The sequence below is a fragment of the Lactuca sativa genome, chromosome 8, assembly GCF_002870075.4.
Source record: "Lactuca sativa cultivar Salinas chromosome 8, Lsat_Salinas_v11, whole genome shotgun sequence".
NCBI lineage: Eukaryota > Viridiplantae > Streptophyta > Magnoliopsida > Asterales > Asteraceae > Lactuca > Lactuca sativa.
In genome coordinates, this window is record NC_056630.2 from 112,087,439 (window position 1) to 112,105,809 (window position 18,371).

An 18,371-nucleotide genomic window follows, 5' to 3' on the forward strand; every position below is an offset into this window, starting at 1 on the left:
GGATAATATAAAACCCTAATTATCCTTTGATAAAACCGTCCACCACCTTCTAGGAATGTTCTGGAACCTACTGCTCAACTATTGAACAATTGCACTTTAGTCTTTGCACTTTCAATTAATTCTTTTAATCCTGAAATTAATTCTAATTAACTTCTGATTAAATATTAATTAAATAATATGATTTCTAATTAATATACTATTTTCATAATACATTAATAAATCATTTATTTCAATTTATTATTCAAATAACAAATTCACCATCTCTCCAGATGTCATCCTATCTAGTTGCTAGTTGTGAGGGCAACCCAAAAGGACTGTGTTGCCATCAATTCAAGTATATACCAATTATAGTTATGGGCTTAGACACCTAATCCAACAATTTGTGGTACTACTGATTATGGCCTATAGTTATATGTTTGTCCGTATTGCCTACTCTGATGCTGATTAGGCTGGATGCCCCTTTACATGTCGTTGCACCTCTAGCTACTATGTTTTTATGGTCATAACCTTCTCTCACGGTCTTCAAAGAGACAAGGTACCATCTCTTGGTCCATTGCCGAGGATGAGTATTGGGGCGTTGCAAACACGGTATCTGGGACGTGATGGTTGTGTAACTTGCTTTTGATGGGTTTTGGCCATATGAACATTCCTATGTGCACATGCAAACCCTAATGCTTGGATCTAGGTTTCTCTAATTACACATACATTGAATCCAAGACTTCTAATGGCTAATAGAGTATAATAACAATAAGAAATCAGAATTAGAGGTTTACCTTGAATCACTTGCTTGATCTTCTTGTCCTTGGAGATTTAGAGTCACAATTGTTACTCCTCTAATGGATTACAAACACCAACTAGCAAGAGGATGATTTGAGTTTGAGAGAGAAGGGAGGGAAGAGAAAATCGGCCAAGGTTTCTTTTCTATCAAGAGTACTGATTTCCCTTGACCCTTAGGGTCTATATATACTAGTGAGGCTCCTAGGGTTTCACCCTTAAACCCTAATTGGATAACTTAGGCCCTAAGCAATCCAATACCCTAATTGATAAGCTCTTGGACGAATTCTAAGCCTATCCTAAGCCCTAGAAATCGTCCACCCCTTATCCATAAGGGATTATAGCCCAAAGTATAACTATCGTATAATTGATAGTTTATGCCCCTTTATTCAATTAATCTCTTTAAGTCACCAAATTAATTCTTAATTAATTTATGACTTATATTAATCAAATAATAATATTATTATTCCTTATATTATTCTCATAATATATTAATAATATTTCTTCTCTCATAATAAATCATCCTATCAAGTTGCTATGGTGAAGGCAACCCAAAAGGACCATGCACAACCGGGTCAAATACTTGCCTAATATAGTTGCAACCTTAGACACTATTCCAACAGTCTCCCACTTGGATAAGTCTAGTAACTATATACACAAGTATAATCCGATTAGCAATCGTAGCTCTCAAAGACGCTGTCAAACTCTGATCTAATCAATCTTGTCCTTTAGATAAGGGATCGTACAGTCCTCTGTTTAGATATCATGCTGACAATTCTATGGAACCAATTTGTCAAGCATTTGGTTTCTCGATCTCCGATTCATTTGACATAGAACTTAATCGAACACATCAATTCAGTTCTGACCGGGCCTGACACATAAGTCAAATCAAATCATCGAGCGGCCGAAATATCGCTTTTACCCTCTTAGGATAAAAGTAACAGATAAACTTCGACTTATATGCATTTACTTATTCATTAATCAACTATACACAACAATGTGTTTTATAACATCAAGTTGCTGATGCGGTTTTGCATTATCAATGTACAACCAATTAACAAATAACAAACCATATATCTTGGTTTTAAGACCATATGATATTATCGTCTTGCGATCACCCTCTTTATCACATTCCATAAGGTGATTCCAGCAAGCGCGGGTTTGTTCCAATGCTCAAAACTAGTTCATAAGCACTCATGAACGTTGCAGCAACCTTTTGCTATGTCTAATACCATTTAGACAATCTACACACCAATTCATGACAATCTTCATTCATATCTACTTCCAACATATGAACGATTGTGGACAATTTGAATAATTCGATTATTCTTAATAAACTCAATTATTCTGGAAGTCAAAACATGCAAAGTGAAACAATAGTTAAACAATTAACATTAGGCAGTAACATTACTCATAAATAATACTCTTTTATTTAATCATCAAATGTTAATTACATTTATCTATTACACGTTTCCAATACTATCTAATCTATACTAATATCATCCTTCAGCCCAATACTTCTAGCATGCTTTAAGTGCTTAACCCTGCTCGGTCCCTTCGTAAGCGGATCTGCTGGGTTATCTTCTGATGATATCCTCTTTACCACGAGTTGTCCTTGTTCTACACGATGTCTAATAAAGTGATATTTTATGTCGATATGTCGAGATCTACCATGATCCCTTGGTTCCTTGGTCAAGGCAACCACTCCTTCATTATCACAGAAAATCTCCATGGGCTCCTTTATGGCAAGTACAACTCCAAGATCACCGGTGAAATTCTTCAACCATATTGCCTCCTTCGACGCTTCGCTCGCTGCAATGTACTCTAATTCACACGTTGAATCAGCTACGGTTTCCTACTTGGAACTTTTCCAAGTTACTGCTCCTCCATTCAGGGTAAAGACCCAGCCCGACTGCGAACGGTAGTTTTCCCTATCGGTCTGAAAGCTGGCGTCACTATACCCTCGCACCTTCAAGTCATCACTCCCTCCGAGGACTAAGAACCATCCCTTCGTCCTCCGAAGGTACTTAAGGATATTCTTGACCGCAATACAATGGGCTCTGCCAGGGTTCCCTTGATATCTACTAACCATGCTCAAAGCAAAGGCTATATCAGGGCGAGTACAAGTCATAGCATACATGATTGAGCCAACTGCGGAAGCGTATGGAACTCGGCTCATTTCTGCTATTTCAGCTTCGGTACTCGGACTTTGAGTCTTACTCAACTTGGCATTACTTTGTATCGGTAATTCTCCCTTCTTCGAGTTTTCCATACTAAAACGTTTTAGTACTTTATCTAAGTAAGTGTTCTGACTAAGTCCTATTAGTCTCTTACTTCGTTCTCTCACTATCCTTATTCCCAGAATATAGGAAGCCTCTCTGAGGTCCTTCATAGCGAAGCACTTCTCGAGCCAGGACTTAACCTCCTGCAGAGTCGAGACGTCGTTTCCTATGAGTAGTATGTCATCGACATACAGAACGAGGAAGCTTACTATACTCCCACTGGCTTTGACATATACACATGATTCATCTTCGCTTCATACAAATCCAAACTCTTTGACTTTCTCATCGAAACAAAGATTCCATCTGTGAGACGCTTGCTTAAGTCCATAAATGGACTTCTCAAGCTTACACACTCTATTTGGATGCTTCGGATCGACAAAACCCTCTTGCTGAGCCATGTAAACATCCTCAGCCAACTTCCCATTAAGGAAAGAGGTTTTGACATCCATTTGCCAAATCTCATAATCATGAAATGCGGCAATAGCTAGCATCACTCTAATAGACTTTATCTTTGCAACTGGTGAGAAGGTCTCATCATAGTCAACTCCGGGAGTTTGAGTAAAGCCCTTCGCAACCAGTCGCGCCTTATATGTGTGTACGTTTCCATCCACGTCGGTCTTCTTCTTGAAGATCCATTTGCACCCAACGGTCTTACGTCCGGGCACATTATCAACCAAATTCCAAACTTGGTTGTCATACATGGACTGGATCTCGCTGTCCATTGCCTCTTTCCATTTTGCAGACTCCGGGCCTACCATGGCTTCCTTATAGCTATTAGGTTCATCTAGATTTATCAGTGTACCATCACTAATATACGTATCCCCTTCGGTAGTAATATGAAAACCATAAAACTGGGGTTGAACTCTAACTCTTTCGGAACGTCTAAGAGCTAATGACTCGTCAATCGGTTCAACCGGAGTTTCCTCCTCGGGTTGAGTGCCAGCGGTAGAGGTTCCTTCATCTATCGACTCTTGAATCTCTTCAAGCTCGATTTGCCTCCCACTGTCTCCTTGGCTTATGAGTTCTCTCTCTCGGAAAACTCCTTTCCTCGCAACAAAGACAACATTGTCCTTCGGTCTATAGAAGAGATATCCAAAGGATTTCTGCGGGTAGCCGATGAAAATACATCGCTCACTACGAGGTTCGAGCTTGTCATGAGTATCTCGTCTTACGAAAGCCTTGCAACCCCAAACCTTGATATGTGCTAACGAGGGAGCTTTCCCTGTCCACATCTCGTGAGGTGTTTTGGCAACCTTCTTAGTAGGGACTCGGTTAAGGATGTGGGCGGCAGTCTCTAAGGCATACCCCCAGAATGAGATAGGTAGTGAAGCACGACTCATCATAGAGCGAACCATGTCTAACAAGGTTCGATTACGCCTTTCTGCCACACCATTCAACTGCGGTGTCCTAAGTGGCATCAACTGTGAAACTATTCCACACTCCTTGAGATAGTCGTGGAATTCAAGACTTAGGTACTCTCCTCCTCGATCGGATCGAAGCATCTTGATTTTCCAGCCCAATTGATTCTCCACTTCATTCTTGAACTCTTTGAACTTTTCAAATGTTTCTGACTTTTGTTTGATTAAGTAGATATACCCATATCTACTATAGTCATCGGTAAAAGTCACATAGAAGCGGTTTCCATCCTTTGTGGTTGATCTAAACGGTCCACATACATCGGTATCTATTAGGTCCAATAGACCCTCACCCTTTTCACATGTACTAGTGAAGGGTGACTTAGTCATCTTTCCAAGCAAACAAGACTCTCATGTGTCATCTTCCCTAAGGTCGAATGACTCCAACACTCCATCCTTTTGGAGTTGGGCTATGCGCTTCTTGTTGACATGTCCAAGACGACAATGCCACAAGGATGCTCTATCCATACCATTGGAAGAATCCATGCATAAAACATCATTTCCTAAGTTATCTACAATCATAACAGTTTCATAAATTCCATTACACGGTATTGCTTCAAAATATAAGACACCATTTAGATAAGCAAGAATAGAACCATCTTGATTTTCCAGCCCAATTGATTCTCCACTTCATTATTGAACTCTTTGAACTTTTCAAATGTTTCTGACTTTTGCTTGATTAAGTAGATATACCCATATCTACTATAGTCATCGGTAAAAGTCACATAGAAGCGGTTTCAATCCTTTGTGGTTGATCTAAACGGTCCACATACATCGGTATCTATTAGGTCCAATAGACCCTCACCCTTTTCACATGTACTAGTGAAGGGTGACTTAGTCATCTTTCCAAGCAAACAAGACTCTCATGTGTCATCTTCCCTAAGGTCGAATGACTCCAACACTCCATCCTTTTGGAGTTGGGCTATGCGCTTCTTGTTGACATGTCCAAGACGACAATGCCACATGGATGCTCTATCCATACCATTGGAAGAATCCATGCATAAAACATCATTTCCTAAGTTATCTACAATCATAACAGTTTCATAAATTCCATTACACGGTATTGCTTCAAAATATAAGACACCATTTAGATAAGCAAGAATAGAACCATTCTCATTATTAAAAGAAAATCTAAAACCTTGTCTAAACAAACCATGAAATGAAATGATGTTTCTTGCCATTTCTGGCGAATAGAAACAATTGTTCAAATCTAAACATAAACCATTCCTAAGCACTAAAGAATACACTCCAATCTTGGTCACAGGCGACGATCTTCTGTTCCCATGATTAGATTTATTCTTCCATGCTCCACATCCCTATTTCTTCTTAGTCCCTGCAATTCAGAACAAATGTGGTAACCACAACCGGTATCAATGACCCAAGAAGTAGCATGAGATGAATCATTAGATTTAATTGTGTATATACCTGCGAAAGACGGCATAATCTTTCCTTCCCTGATGGCTTGCAAGTAGTTTGGGCAGCTTCTCTTCCAATGCCCTATTTTGTGGCAATGATGGCACTCTGCCTCTTTTGGGTTAGGGTTAGGCTTAGCGGGATCAACTTTGGTCCCACTAGAAGAGGAACCATCTCGGGACTTTCCCTTGCGGTGGCTCTTAGACGGAGCCTTCCTCTTCTTGCCTCTTCCTTGCCTAATGGCCAAAACAGGAGCAGCGGGTGGATTGGGAGTGGGTGCAACAGACTTGTCCTTGAGGTTGCTTTCAGCAACCCTAAGGATACCTTGGAGCTTACTTAGGGTGACCTCTTCTTTGTTCATATGGTAGGTCATCCTAAATTGATTGTAACACGGAGGCAAAGAGTGAAGCACCATGTCGATCGCCAAGTCTTCCCCAAAGACAACATTCAACTTGCAAAGGCGATCGACATACCTTTGCATCTTTTGCAGGTGCACGGTTAGAGATTCTCCATGACCCATTTTGGCGGAGATCATGTTAGTGAAAATCTCGTAACGCTCCTGCCTCTCGTTTTGGTGGTATCTCTCCAACAAGTCTTGGTGCATTTCGTACGGATACATGTCCTCATAGGGTTGAATTTTAGTATAGGGTTGAATTTTAAACTTGTAAAATTCTAGGGTTTGAAATTTAAATTGTCTAAATTAATCTTTTAATCACAAAACATAAATTTCAAAACTTGAGGGAAAGTTTTAAACTTTTCAAAACATAGGGGATCAAATAACAAATAATCTAAATTAACATTTAATCACATAATTATCCATATTTGATTTATTTAATAATTTCTTGCAAAACAATTTACCAATTTAATCAAAATAATTAATCAATTATCACATAAGGAAATAAATATTTTAGTAATTGATAAATATCTTCAATTAGATCACGAATATACTCATATATATCATAAAATCAGATTTATATTGATCTAATATGATAAAGGCAAGTATCTCAAAGATAAACAACAAGAAATCCCAATATTTTCTCTTTCTGACGCTTGGACTCGCCGAGTTCCCCAACGGACTCGCCGAGTCGAGCCTACTCGCCGAGTCCACTACAGGACTCGCCGAGTCCATCAGACAGAAACATAAAATTCAAATTTAGCAAGCATCAAACAAGCAACCAATGCATCAATTCAATAGAAACCAATCGAGGCTCTGATACCACTGATGGGTTTTGGCCATATGAACATTCCTATGTGCACATGCAAACCCTAATGCTTGGATCTAGGTTTCTCTAATTGAACATACATTGAATCCAAGACTTCTAATGGCTAATAGAGTATAATAACAATAAGAAATCAGAATTAGAGGTTTAACTTGAATCACTTGCTTGATCTTCTTGTCCTTGGAGCTTTAGAGTCACAATTGTTACTCCTCTAATGGCTTACAAACACCAACTAGCAAGAGGATGATTTGAGAGAGAGGAGAGGGTAGAGAAAATCGGCCAGGGTTTCTTTTCTATCAAGAGTATTGATTTCCCTTGACCCTTAGGGTCTATATATACTAGTGAGGCTCCTAGGGTTTCACCCTTAAACCCTAATTGGATAAATTAGGCCCTAAGCAATCCAATACCCTAATTGATAAGCTCTTGGACGAATTCTAAGCCTATTCTAAGCCCTAGAAATCGTCCACCCCTTATCCATAAGGGATTATATCCCAAAGTATAACTATCATACAATTGACACTTTATGCCCCTTTATTCAATTAATCTCTTTAAGTCACCAAATTAATTCTTAATTAATTTATGATTTATATTAATCAAATAATAATATTATTATTCCTTATATTATTCTCATAATATATTAATAATATTTCTTCTCTCATAATAAATCATCCTGTCAAGTTGCTATGGTGAAGGCGACCCAAAAGGACCATGCACAACCGGGTCAAATACTTGTCTAATATAGTTGCAGCCTTAGACACTATTCCAACAGCTTTGTGAGCTTAACTACCCCTTCTTTTCTGCTACGCTTGTGTACTGTGATAACGTCAGTGCCATTTATTTGTCCATCAATCTGATTCAGCATCAACACACAAAACACATAGAGATCGATATTCACTTTGTGCGTGACAAAGTTGTTATGGGTCAGATTCGTGTCTTGCATGTCCCATCTTCGTCTTAGTATGTTGTCATCTTCACCGAAGGGCTTCCTTTGAATTTGATTCTTGACTTCAAATCCAGTCTGAAAGTTCGCTTTCAAACTCCTGTTCTGACTGCGAGAGGATGTTAGTTGTACATATTTATTGTACTCTATATATTTATGTTGTAGTCTTTTATTGTATGGCTCAGGGAAAATGACTTATGAAGGTAACTAACTATTTCGATTGTCCATATATAGGTAATGTTCTTTTTTTTGTTCTCATTAATGAAACCAACTTGTTATTTATGTTCATATTTAGGTAATATGACCGACTATTACCTGTTTTTTCCCGTTTTAACCGGTTGCATCAATTTTACTCACCATAATCACCTCCCAATTTTAGATTCGATTCACCAAATTGAAGATTAGAGTTTGGAGTTGAAGTTACGTGTTGAAGTCGACTTTAAGATGGGGTCCCAATCATCTACAGGTAAGTATTTAATTGTAGATGTTCATTACAGTGGAGTATTTGCCCAAAATCCGTTGAAATACTTAGACCTCGAAAAGATAAAAGTGTGTGATGTCAATTTTGGAGGATTTACGTATAAAGAGTTTCTTTTGTGGCTTAGGAATTTAACCAATGGAAGTTGTGATTATGTGTACTACTGTAGTAGAAAGGAAACCTTGGGTGAGAGTATTATAAGAATCGACAGTTATGCTGATTATTGGGAGTTTGTTGAAGCTACTTATACTCCTGAAGCTGAGTTGGATGTCTACATTGACCACCAAAATGATCCAATCCTTGATTGGGCTGAAAATGAGGTGTTATTAGATGGTAACTGGTATGACTTGGATGACAACGAAGAAGAGGATGACAATGAAGAAGAGGATCACAAGGAAGAAGAGGATGACAGTGATGAAGATGATAACTTGGATGATATTATGGCATATGAGCATGAAGTTGATGAAGAAGTCCATACCTTTAACAAAACTGTTGGTGACGATTTTTTATACAAACTTTCAGGTAAGCTTAGTGATGATGATCAACCTAATGATGGAAAATATGATAAGGTTGTATCCCCTGTCCATGATGAGAATCAAGAATGGGATAAGATGGTGCCAATTCTAGGTATGAAGTTTGCAAACCCAATGCAATTGAAGCTATGTCTAACCAATTATGCAGTGAAGAATGGGTATGATTTGTGGTATGAAAAAAGTGATCATAACAGGTTACTGGTGAAGTGTTGTACAGGTAAGAAGAACAAGAAGAATAAAGTTTGTCCCTTTAGGTTGTGGGCAACCTGGATGAGCAATGAAAGGTCATTCCATATTAAATCTTTAATTGATAACCACAATTGCTCAAGAGTCTTCAAATTTGGGTCCATTGTTACCTATAAATGGATAGGGAATCATTTCATGAATGAGATACTCCAGAAACCAAAGATGAGTGTGAGGAAATTAAAGGCTAAAGTTAGCAAGATATTTAATTTGATTGCTAGTGTGGGACAGTGCAGAAATGCAAGGAGGTATGCATTTAAGGAGATAGAGGGTACTTTAAAGGAACACTATGCTAAAACTTGGAGCTATGGAGAAGAGCTAAGAAGGACTAACCGTGGATCAACAGTGAAGATGGATGTAGATGTCATGCCTGATGGAGCCACTTACTTCTCAAAGTTCTATGTATGTTTTAAAGGGTGTGAAGGATGGATGGATTAAAGGTTGTAGAAGGGTAATTGGACTAGATGGCTGCTTCTTAAAAGGTGTTTGCAGAGGTCAATTGCTTGCTGCCATAGGTAGGGATGCAAACAACCATATCTACCCTCTTGCTTGGGTTGTGGTTGCAGTTGAGAGTAAGGAAACATCGGAGTGGTTTGTTGACCTTCTCCTTGGTGACATTGGAATGGGAAATGGACATGGGTTGACATTAATATCATACCAACACAAAGTAATGATTTTATATGCTCTCTTTATTTAATACTTAATTTATATGAAGTTTATGTTTTGTTTGTAATGCTGATAGGGATTACTTGAGGCTGTCAAGGAAAGGGTACCTGCAACAGAGCATAGACAATGTGCCAGACACATATGTGCTAACTTCATGAAAAAATTCAAGGGTCAATAGTTCAATACACTTTTCTGGCATGCTGCGGCTTCTACTACCCATGCTAAATTTGAGCAGCATATGAATGAAATCAAGAAGATAGAACCACTTGCCTATGATCATCTAATGGAGAGGGACCCTAAAACTTGGAGTAAAGCATTCTTTCAGACTGATAGGGCATGTGATGCATATGAGAATGGTGTTTCTGAAAGTTTTAACTCAATCATTGGAGCTGCCAGGAAGAGACCTCTAATCACTATGTTAGAGAAAATTAGAATTTATGTGATGGAGAGACTTTGTAGACAAAAAAGTAAGGGGAGTTCTTGGGGAGACTTAAACATATGTCCTGCCATTAGACTGAAATTGTCCAAGATTAAGCAACTTCAAAGGTTAGTGGTTGAATACCTTTTATATATATATATATATATATATATATATATATATATATATATATATATATATATATATATATATATATATATATATATATATGTCTGACATTCAATTGTATATACTTACATTTAAGTGTGTGTGGACATATTTTAGAGAGTTGTACCATCTGGTTATCAACAATTTGAAGTGAGACTTTTACATGATGCATATGTTGTAGACCTTGGTAAGAAAACATGTGGATGTAGAGGCTGACAATTAACTAGTTACCCTTGTGTACATGCATATACTGCAATTTCAAACCTCAATAGGGATCCAGAGGACTATGTATCACCATGGCTGACCACAACAATGTTTTGTAATGCCTACATGTACACCATTAAGCCACTAAATGGTAGTGATATGTGGTCTGATGTGGATTACATCAAACCATTGCCTCCCCAAAAGAGAAGGATGCCAGGAAGACCATCAACAAAAAGGAAAAGGGATCAGATTGAGAGTGAACTAAAGGGCAATAAGCATATAGTCTCAAAAAAGGGAATTGTTATAAGATGAAACATATGCAGAGAATTAGGGCATAATAAAGCAAAATGTCCTCAAAAACCAATTGGGGAATCATCTAATCCAAAGCCAAAGTCAAAAAAATAAAAAAGCCAACAAAAAGGTATTTATCCTCCTTTACCTTTTGATTACATTATAACAACTTCTAATTCTAACATTTGAATTATTTCATAACAGGTAAAGTGAAAGTTGAATTAAATCAAGAAGTTGATGTGGAAAGTGATAGTGACAGTGAAGTTCAAAGGGAGCCTGACAGTGAGGTGGAGTCTTATGAAGTTGATTTTGAAGAAGGTAATCATACATATGAAGATGTAGACCAACCTGAGGTTGAAGTTGAAGAACAGGTTGAAGTTGGAGGGGTTGAAGCACTTGTTGAAGTTGAAGTTGAAGAAGGTGAATACCAGGCTGCAGTTGTAGATCAAGTAGAAGTTGATGCTGAAGGACAGGGTGATGGTCAAGAAGGTGAAGAACTTGAACTTGAAGTTCAAGATCCAGTTGGACAAGATGACCAAGGACAGGCTGCAGTTCAAGATCCAATGGAAGAGGAGCATATGATGGAAGTACCAGCATTTCAAGTTCTATAGGGAAAGAGAAGAAGGAAACCTTTAGAAAGAATCACAAAAATTCAAATAAGAAAGAAGTGGGAGGGGAAGCATGAGAGTAGTGGTGAAAATCCAATGGAATTGGAATAGAATTTGACAATTGGTTATTTTTTGGCATCATTGACTGGGAATCTTTTGTCTAGTAATATGTGTAACTTTTGGACTTGTGTCTAGTCATATGTGTTACTTTTGGAATCTTGTGTGTATCTTTTGACAGTAATGCATGTGTAACTGTGTTAAATTCCAATGTTTTGTAAACAATGTTTCTTGGGAATCCAATGTTACATTCCTATGTTAGATTATATTACATCCTAGTGTTTCAATGTATACCATTCCAGTGTTTAATTATTTTTCATTCTAAACATGTAACAAAAACATCAGAAGCAAAAACATGTAACAAAAGTTCCATCCATTCATTACATACATAAGCATACACAATAACAGGTGGACTACATCCATTCATTACCAATCAAGTTTCAATCATGAACTACATCATTCAACCCTAATACATCATGAACTACAATCAAATCAACATTTTCACATACAATACAAATAACAAAATCAGTGCCGATTTGTGAGTAAACAACTTCCACTTGACTTTGTCCAATTCCTGTCTATTAACCAAATTGTTGTTGTTTTCTTGTTCGATCTTCATCCTACATATGTTGATTTCATTCTCCAAAGTGCAAATTTTCAAGATTAAATTACAGCTTTCTTCTGGTTTCCTCCAGTAAGGCTTTCTTCCATCTGTCCTCCCTTCATCCTCATCCAACCATTGCCAGAATTTACAGCTTGGACTTCTTCCATTCTTGAAGAAAAATTAAAAAAAATGTTAAATTAAAGGATGAAGAAAAAGAAAGGGTATCCAACAAGATGAAGAAGAAGAAAGTTGCAACGTATTCAACAATACTGGTTACCATCGAGTTTTGACAAACTCTAAATTTTCTTCAAGGGTTGTCAAGGGTTCTTGAAGTCTTCACACAAGATGGTAAGTTGCAATCACGTGGATGATCAGCTTAAAATTCATCTTGTCGTTTTGAAGAATAAGATGAGGAAGAAGAAGCCATCGTCGATCTAGGGTTCAAAATCAGGGGTGTAATTGAATGACTTTTTATATTGCAAACGAAGAGAATATATTTACAATGCCACGTAGGTGCAACGTATTCAAGTCACGTGACAGATGGCTGCCACATAAGCAAAAACAGGTAATAGTCGGTCATATTACCTAAATATGAACATAAATAACAAGTTGGTTTCATTAATGAGAACAAAAAAAACATTACCTATATATAGACAATCGAAATAGTTAGTTACCTTCATAAGTCATTTTCTCTATGACTCATGTATAGTTAGCCCACATTCATAACCCTTAACTTATTTGTGTTATATACTTAGTGGAATTATTCAAATTATGAGAAAATAATTTGTTTGTTAACAAATATGTTCATTACTTCATTTTATTAGTATGTATTCTTGATTGTGTTCTTTTTTGTTTTAATCAAGAAGAATATAAACAATATATAAAAATGTTACCTAAAAATAAAATACTTTTCTTTTATATAATAAAAGACCAGCCAAGTTAAAAAGTAAATAAATAAATAAACAACAGGGATCGAATACGTAGAAGTTTCTAACATTACCCATTAACCAGAGTTTTTAACCATAATAGGGTTATTGAAGAAAATATTTACCATTTTAGTGTGCTTTAGAAAATATTTACCATATTAGTATTGTTTTTATTTTTCTTTACTTTTCAGCTTTTCTTAATGGTTTTTTATTTTAAATATCTGATTTTTTTTTCTTTTTTATTTTACCTTTTTACTATTTTATTATTTTTTAAATAACAGTTTTTATTTTATTTATTTTCTTTTATTACTGTTTTTTTAAATAATTTTTTTTATGTTTTTTATTTTTATTTTTTTATTTTAAATATCCGTTTTTCTTACAAACCTTTAACCATCAAATTTTAGCCATCGTAAATTAAACATACGATATATTTTAAGGTGCAAAACTCCAACATTATACATACAATGTTTTTAAGGAAAAAAAACTCATTGTTTGTTACAAAAAAAAATACCACAACTAAAAAAAACTCAAACATTATTTGTCATAAAAAAAAATCACAATTAGCTTGAACTTTAACAAATACCAAATAATTAATTGTAAACAAAAAAAAAAAACAAACATCACGTTTTGATTGCTAAATTATTTTATAATATATCAAAAATAAAATATATTTTCAAGTCACAAAGAAAATGTTATAATTTTCAATATCACTACGTTCAAAACAATTATCCCAAAACTATACTTGAATCCAAATATAAATTTGAATCCAAAGATAAATGAAAAAAAAAATCCCAAAACTTATAATAAGGAGGCTTAATATCATTTCAATATGCATTGTATATAACTATATATAGCGACCATAATTATTGTTGATCCATTTATATGAATATTTTCCATTTATATGAATATTTTGCTAGTTAAACTCATTACCGGTGTTAGATTTAGACAATTATTTGGTTGGCATAGATTTTGTTGTTGATATGGATTTTTAAATTATTATTTGTATATAATTAAACCATCTAAAATGTTAAAATTTGGTTACTTCAAAACTTCCTAATTGCTTGATGTTGTTTTGAATCTTTTGATCACAATTCACACCAACATATGCTGATTGAAACACGGAAACAATAGACACACTGATTTGTTTAACTGTGGTGTTTTTTTTTTAACAAACAATGAGTTTAATGTTATACCTTAAAATATATTATACGTTAAAATATATTGTACGTTTAATTTATGATGACTAAAATTTGATGGTTAAAGGTTTGTATAAGAAAAATGGATATTTAAAATAAGAAACATAAAAAAAAATTGTTAATTAAAAAGAAAAATAGTAAAAAATAAAAAATAATAATAAATGTTATTTAAAAAAAATAGCAAAATAATAAAAAGGTAAAATAAAAGAGAAAATAAAAAAAACGAATATTTAAAATAAAAAACCATTAATAAAACTGAAAAGTAAAGAAAAATGAAAATAATACTAATATAATAAATATTTTTCAAAATATACTAAAATGGTAAATATTTTCATTCCTTAAAAATGGTAAATATTTTTCAATCACCTTCCTTAAAAACTCCCTTTAACCATATGAAAACTTGCATAACTTTGTCTAAATATTATACCTGGTGTCGGCGGGGTGACGGGAGTTATAGTTGCCTCGTTGGTGGTCCACAGCCTATTGGTTCCCGGGATCTTTTGGTCATGGGCCTAAGCCCAATTATATATATAGTTTCAGACTGATTTGCATCGTTTTCATACATTTTGATATTTGTTGTCGGCGGTTTCCAATTCCTTACTTTCTTTCACTTATTTTTTGTCCCATTTCTCCGTTAATTTTGCCAGGTGATAACATCCACATTTCTACTTTCTCCCCGATCTCTCCGCTACGCTGTAAGATTTTCACACGCAGAATCTGCATTCATCTTCTATCACTCGACTTCTATTCTATATAAATATAAAATCAATTTCTAGATTTTGATCCAAATCCAAATCAAATAATGTGCTAAGCTAGATCTACCTCGGCATACTGATAACTGATCTGAAGCAACTTCGATCTTTTTCTCTTTCTTCACTCTTCAGGTTTAATGGCTAGCAAGATAGATCATGATTACGATTACTTACTCAAGATCGTCTTAATTGGCGACTCCGGCGTCGGAAAAACCAATATTTTGTCGAGGTTTACCAGGAACGAGTTCTTCCTAGAGTCCAAAGCCACCATTGGCGTCGAATTTGCTACCAGAACTCTCCAGGTTTCAATTCTTTCCCAGATCTACAATCACAAACACAATCATTATAACTTATTTAAAATTTTCTGTATTTGCTATAAGTTGGATCCATGATTTGATCACAGGTTGAGGGAAAAACAATAAAGGCACAGATATGGGACACAGCAGGACAGGAAAGGTACAGAGCGATTACAAGTGCTTATTATCGAGGCGCAGTAGGAGCTCTTCTTGTGTACGACATTACTAAGAAGCCAACTTTTGATAATGTCCAGCGGTGGTTGAATGAGCTGAGAAACCACGCCGACGCCAATATCGTTGTAATGATGGCCGGAAACAAATCCGATCTGGAGCACCTCCGAGCAGTGGATGAACAAGATGGCAAATCATTTGCTGAAAAAGAAGGCCTTTCATTTCTCGAAACATCAGCACTTGAATCATATAACATCGAGAAAGCATTTCAAACTGTTTTGACCGAAATCTATCACATCATTAGCAAAAAAGCATTAGCAACGCAAGAAGCAGTCGGTGGTGCACCTGGAAAAGGGACCACCATTAATGTCGGTGACTCTGTCTCCTCATCTGCCACCACAAAGAGCTGTTGTTCATCTTGAGAGCCAAGATTCGGTATTTTTAGTTCTTGCTTCTTGTTCTTTTACATAAAGGAAATAGTGTGAAACTGTGAATTGTGAAAGTGTATGTTTTAACTTTTAAGGATATGTTATTATTATTATTATAAAGATAAAGATTCAATTTGTGCAGTTACATGATGAACTCCGTATCTACCTTCACATAAATCTTTAACTTTGTGAAGAATTTCATTTGAATCGATATTTGTTTCGATTATTACATGACAAGATAATACTATTTTTCCCCTTGTGATTGCCCACACATGTAGATCATGAACATCATCAACTCCATTGATGCTGTTTAAATCTTTTTTCAAACTAACAACATCGAATTCACTTGGTGTGCTCTCCATTAATATAGAAATTATGTTTTTAACCATTGGTAGAGTTGTAGCTAGAGCAAAAACAGAGGAGATCAAAGTACAAACCAAATCAACCATTAACCAATCTGGTTTCACCCATATCACCAATCCAGCTATCATCACTCCAATCGATTGAATCATATCCGATATCACATGTAAATATGCCCCTTCAATGTTTATGTTCATTCTCCCACTCTTTCCTTTAGAAGTTGACTCCACCAGATTTGAACTCTCTTCTTCATTCACATCATGCCCATGATCATGATCATGATCATGACCATGGCCATGATCATGAGCATGGTCATGACCTAGCCAGATGACCATGATGAAGTTGATTACAAAACCAAAAGCTGAAATGGCAAACATCAATCCACCATTCACGTCTGATTGTTTATGAACGATTCTTTTGATTGCTTCGAAGATCAAGTACCCAGAAATGACCCAAATCATTTGTACAGATAAAAGAGCACCCAAAACCTCGATTCGACTGAATCCAAATGACTGATGTGGAGTTGCTCTCCCAACTGAAGCCCAAACAGAAACCAGAGAGATTGAGAATCCACCAATGTCAGTGAGTAAATGAGCTGCATCTGAAAGAACGGCTAAACTATTTGATTTTAAACCTCCGATAATCTCAACTGCCATAGCGATTATGTAAAACAATATGAGTCCAGAGAGCTTGGCTGTAGATCTGGATCGTTGTTCTGAATCAGAAACATTATGTTCTTGTTTGGAGAAATAGCAACAACGATCACAACAGAGTTTTTTCAGCTTCGAAGCTTTTACCATTTCCAGTTCTGGGAGATGGTGATCTGTGACTGGAATCGGAATTGCAATATGATGATGTTCCATCTACATTAGTAAATTAAGGCGATCAGATCTCATATTTTAACTTCGAATCATTCATATTTTGAACAAAACCTTAAGAAAACAATCATAACTACCGATGATTCAACAATAACATAGATCTGTTAATACTTAAGCTTCAAATCATACACCAGCAGTCCAAAAAAAAAACGATTAATGGTGTTCGGACGAGGTTCGAACTTTGAGTTTGACTCGTGGGATTGATGAATACCAACTATTATTTGATCAAATTAGCGGATTCGAGCAACATATTGAGCTTAAAATAATCGGAGAGATCAAAACAAAGATATGTAATGATAGAGCGAAATTTTGGGTTGACTTATTACCTTTGAGTATGATCTGATGAAATTGAAATGGAGAAACTTGGACGAAAACCCTAGTTAGAGTTCAGAAGTTCCGATCTGAATGAATTCGTATTAAAGGTCGCGATTGTCTCAATTTGCATTGGTCTGTTCATATGTTAATGACAATTACGAAAGGGTCATGCTATCCACACCTGTAAAACGTGTAAAACAACTTGTTTTTTGAACAATATTTTTTTCAAACTTCTAAACATCTTGTTTTTTTAAACAAGTTTTTTTTTTTCAAACTTCTAATCTTCTAATTTCATATTTATATTAAAAAAAATCTCCCTACTTTATTCTCATATGTCATCATCTACCTCTACCCTATTTAATAACTGACATGCTTGTTAAACCATTTTTTCTATAATCTCATGATTTGATTTTAACAATTATTGTGATCCAGTACAAATGTGAAAAGAAATCAAATATTTTTTTACCTTTTATTCCTATTAATCTTCATATTCATGATCAAGACAAAATATCTAAACTAAAAAATAAAAACTTAAGATAGAAAATCAATGGATTCTACATGTCATTGTTTTATATGAATATGAATTCTTATTCTAATAAAAAAAATAGTTTTATTCTACTTTTGACATGTGTCATCCTATTAGGCCTCCTAATTAATGTATATTTTATTCTCCTTTTGTCATGTGTCATCTTATTATATCTTTTAATTAATGCATGCCACTTGTCAACTCCATTT

At 35.6% G+C, this 18,371-nt stretch overlaps 2 protein-coding genes across 9 annotated transcripts; one reads left to right on the plus strand and one right to left on the minus strand.

The window, feature by feature from the left end:
* Window positions 1-12,068: 12,068 nt before the first annotated feature.
* LOC111880322 (metal tolerance protein B-like) lies at window positions 12,069-17,822 on the minus strand. Of its 7 annotated transcripts, none has more exons than XM_052766994.1 (5): window positions 17,648-17,822; window positions 15,660-17,306; window positions 15,259-15,510; window positions 14,864-15,180; window positions 12,069-12,858 (listed from the first exon to the last, which is right to left on the minus strand). In XM_052766994.1, exon 2 carries the CDS (start codon window positions 17,304-17,306, stop codon window positions 16,197-16,199), a length of 1,110 nt encoding a protein of 369 aa, XP_052622954.1. In that variant the 5' UTR covers window positions 17,648-17,822; the 3' UTR covers window positions 12,069-12,858; window positions 14,864-15,180; window positions 15,259-15,510; window positions 15,660-16,196. The 7 variants fall into 7 exon arrangements, with proteins under 7 accessions (XP_052622954.1, XP_052622952.1, XP_052622949.1 ...); XM_052766992.1 differs by having other exon boundaries at window positions 14,864-15,185; XM_052766989.1 differs by having other exon boundaries at window positions 12,069-12,482; window positions 12,592-12,858; window positions 14,864-15,510.
* On the plus strand, window positions 14,995-16,228 carry LOC111880321 (ras-related protein Rab2BV). 2 transcript variants are annotated; one of them, XM_052766995.1, is made up of 3 exons: window positions 14,995-15,083; window positions 15,321-15,490; window positions 15,592-16,228. In XM_052766995.1, the coding sequence occupies exons 2-3, from the start codon at window positions 15,326-15,328 to the stop codon at window positions 16,075-16,077; spliced, it is 651 nt and encodes a 216-aa protein (XP_052622955.1). In that variant the 5' UTR covers window positions 14,995-15,083; window positions 15,321-15,325; the 3' UTR covers window positions 16,078-16,228. The 2 variants fall into 2 exon arrangements, with proteins under 2 accessions (XP_052622955.1, XP_023732511.1); XM_023876743.3 differs by having other exon boundaries at window positions 14,999-15,131.
* Window positions 17,823-18,371: the final 549 nt, after the last annotated feature.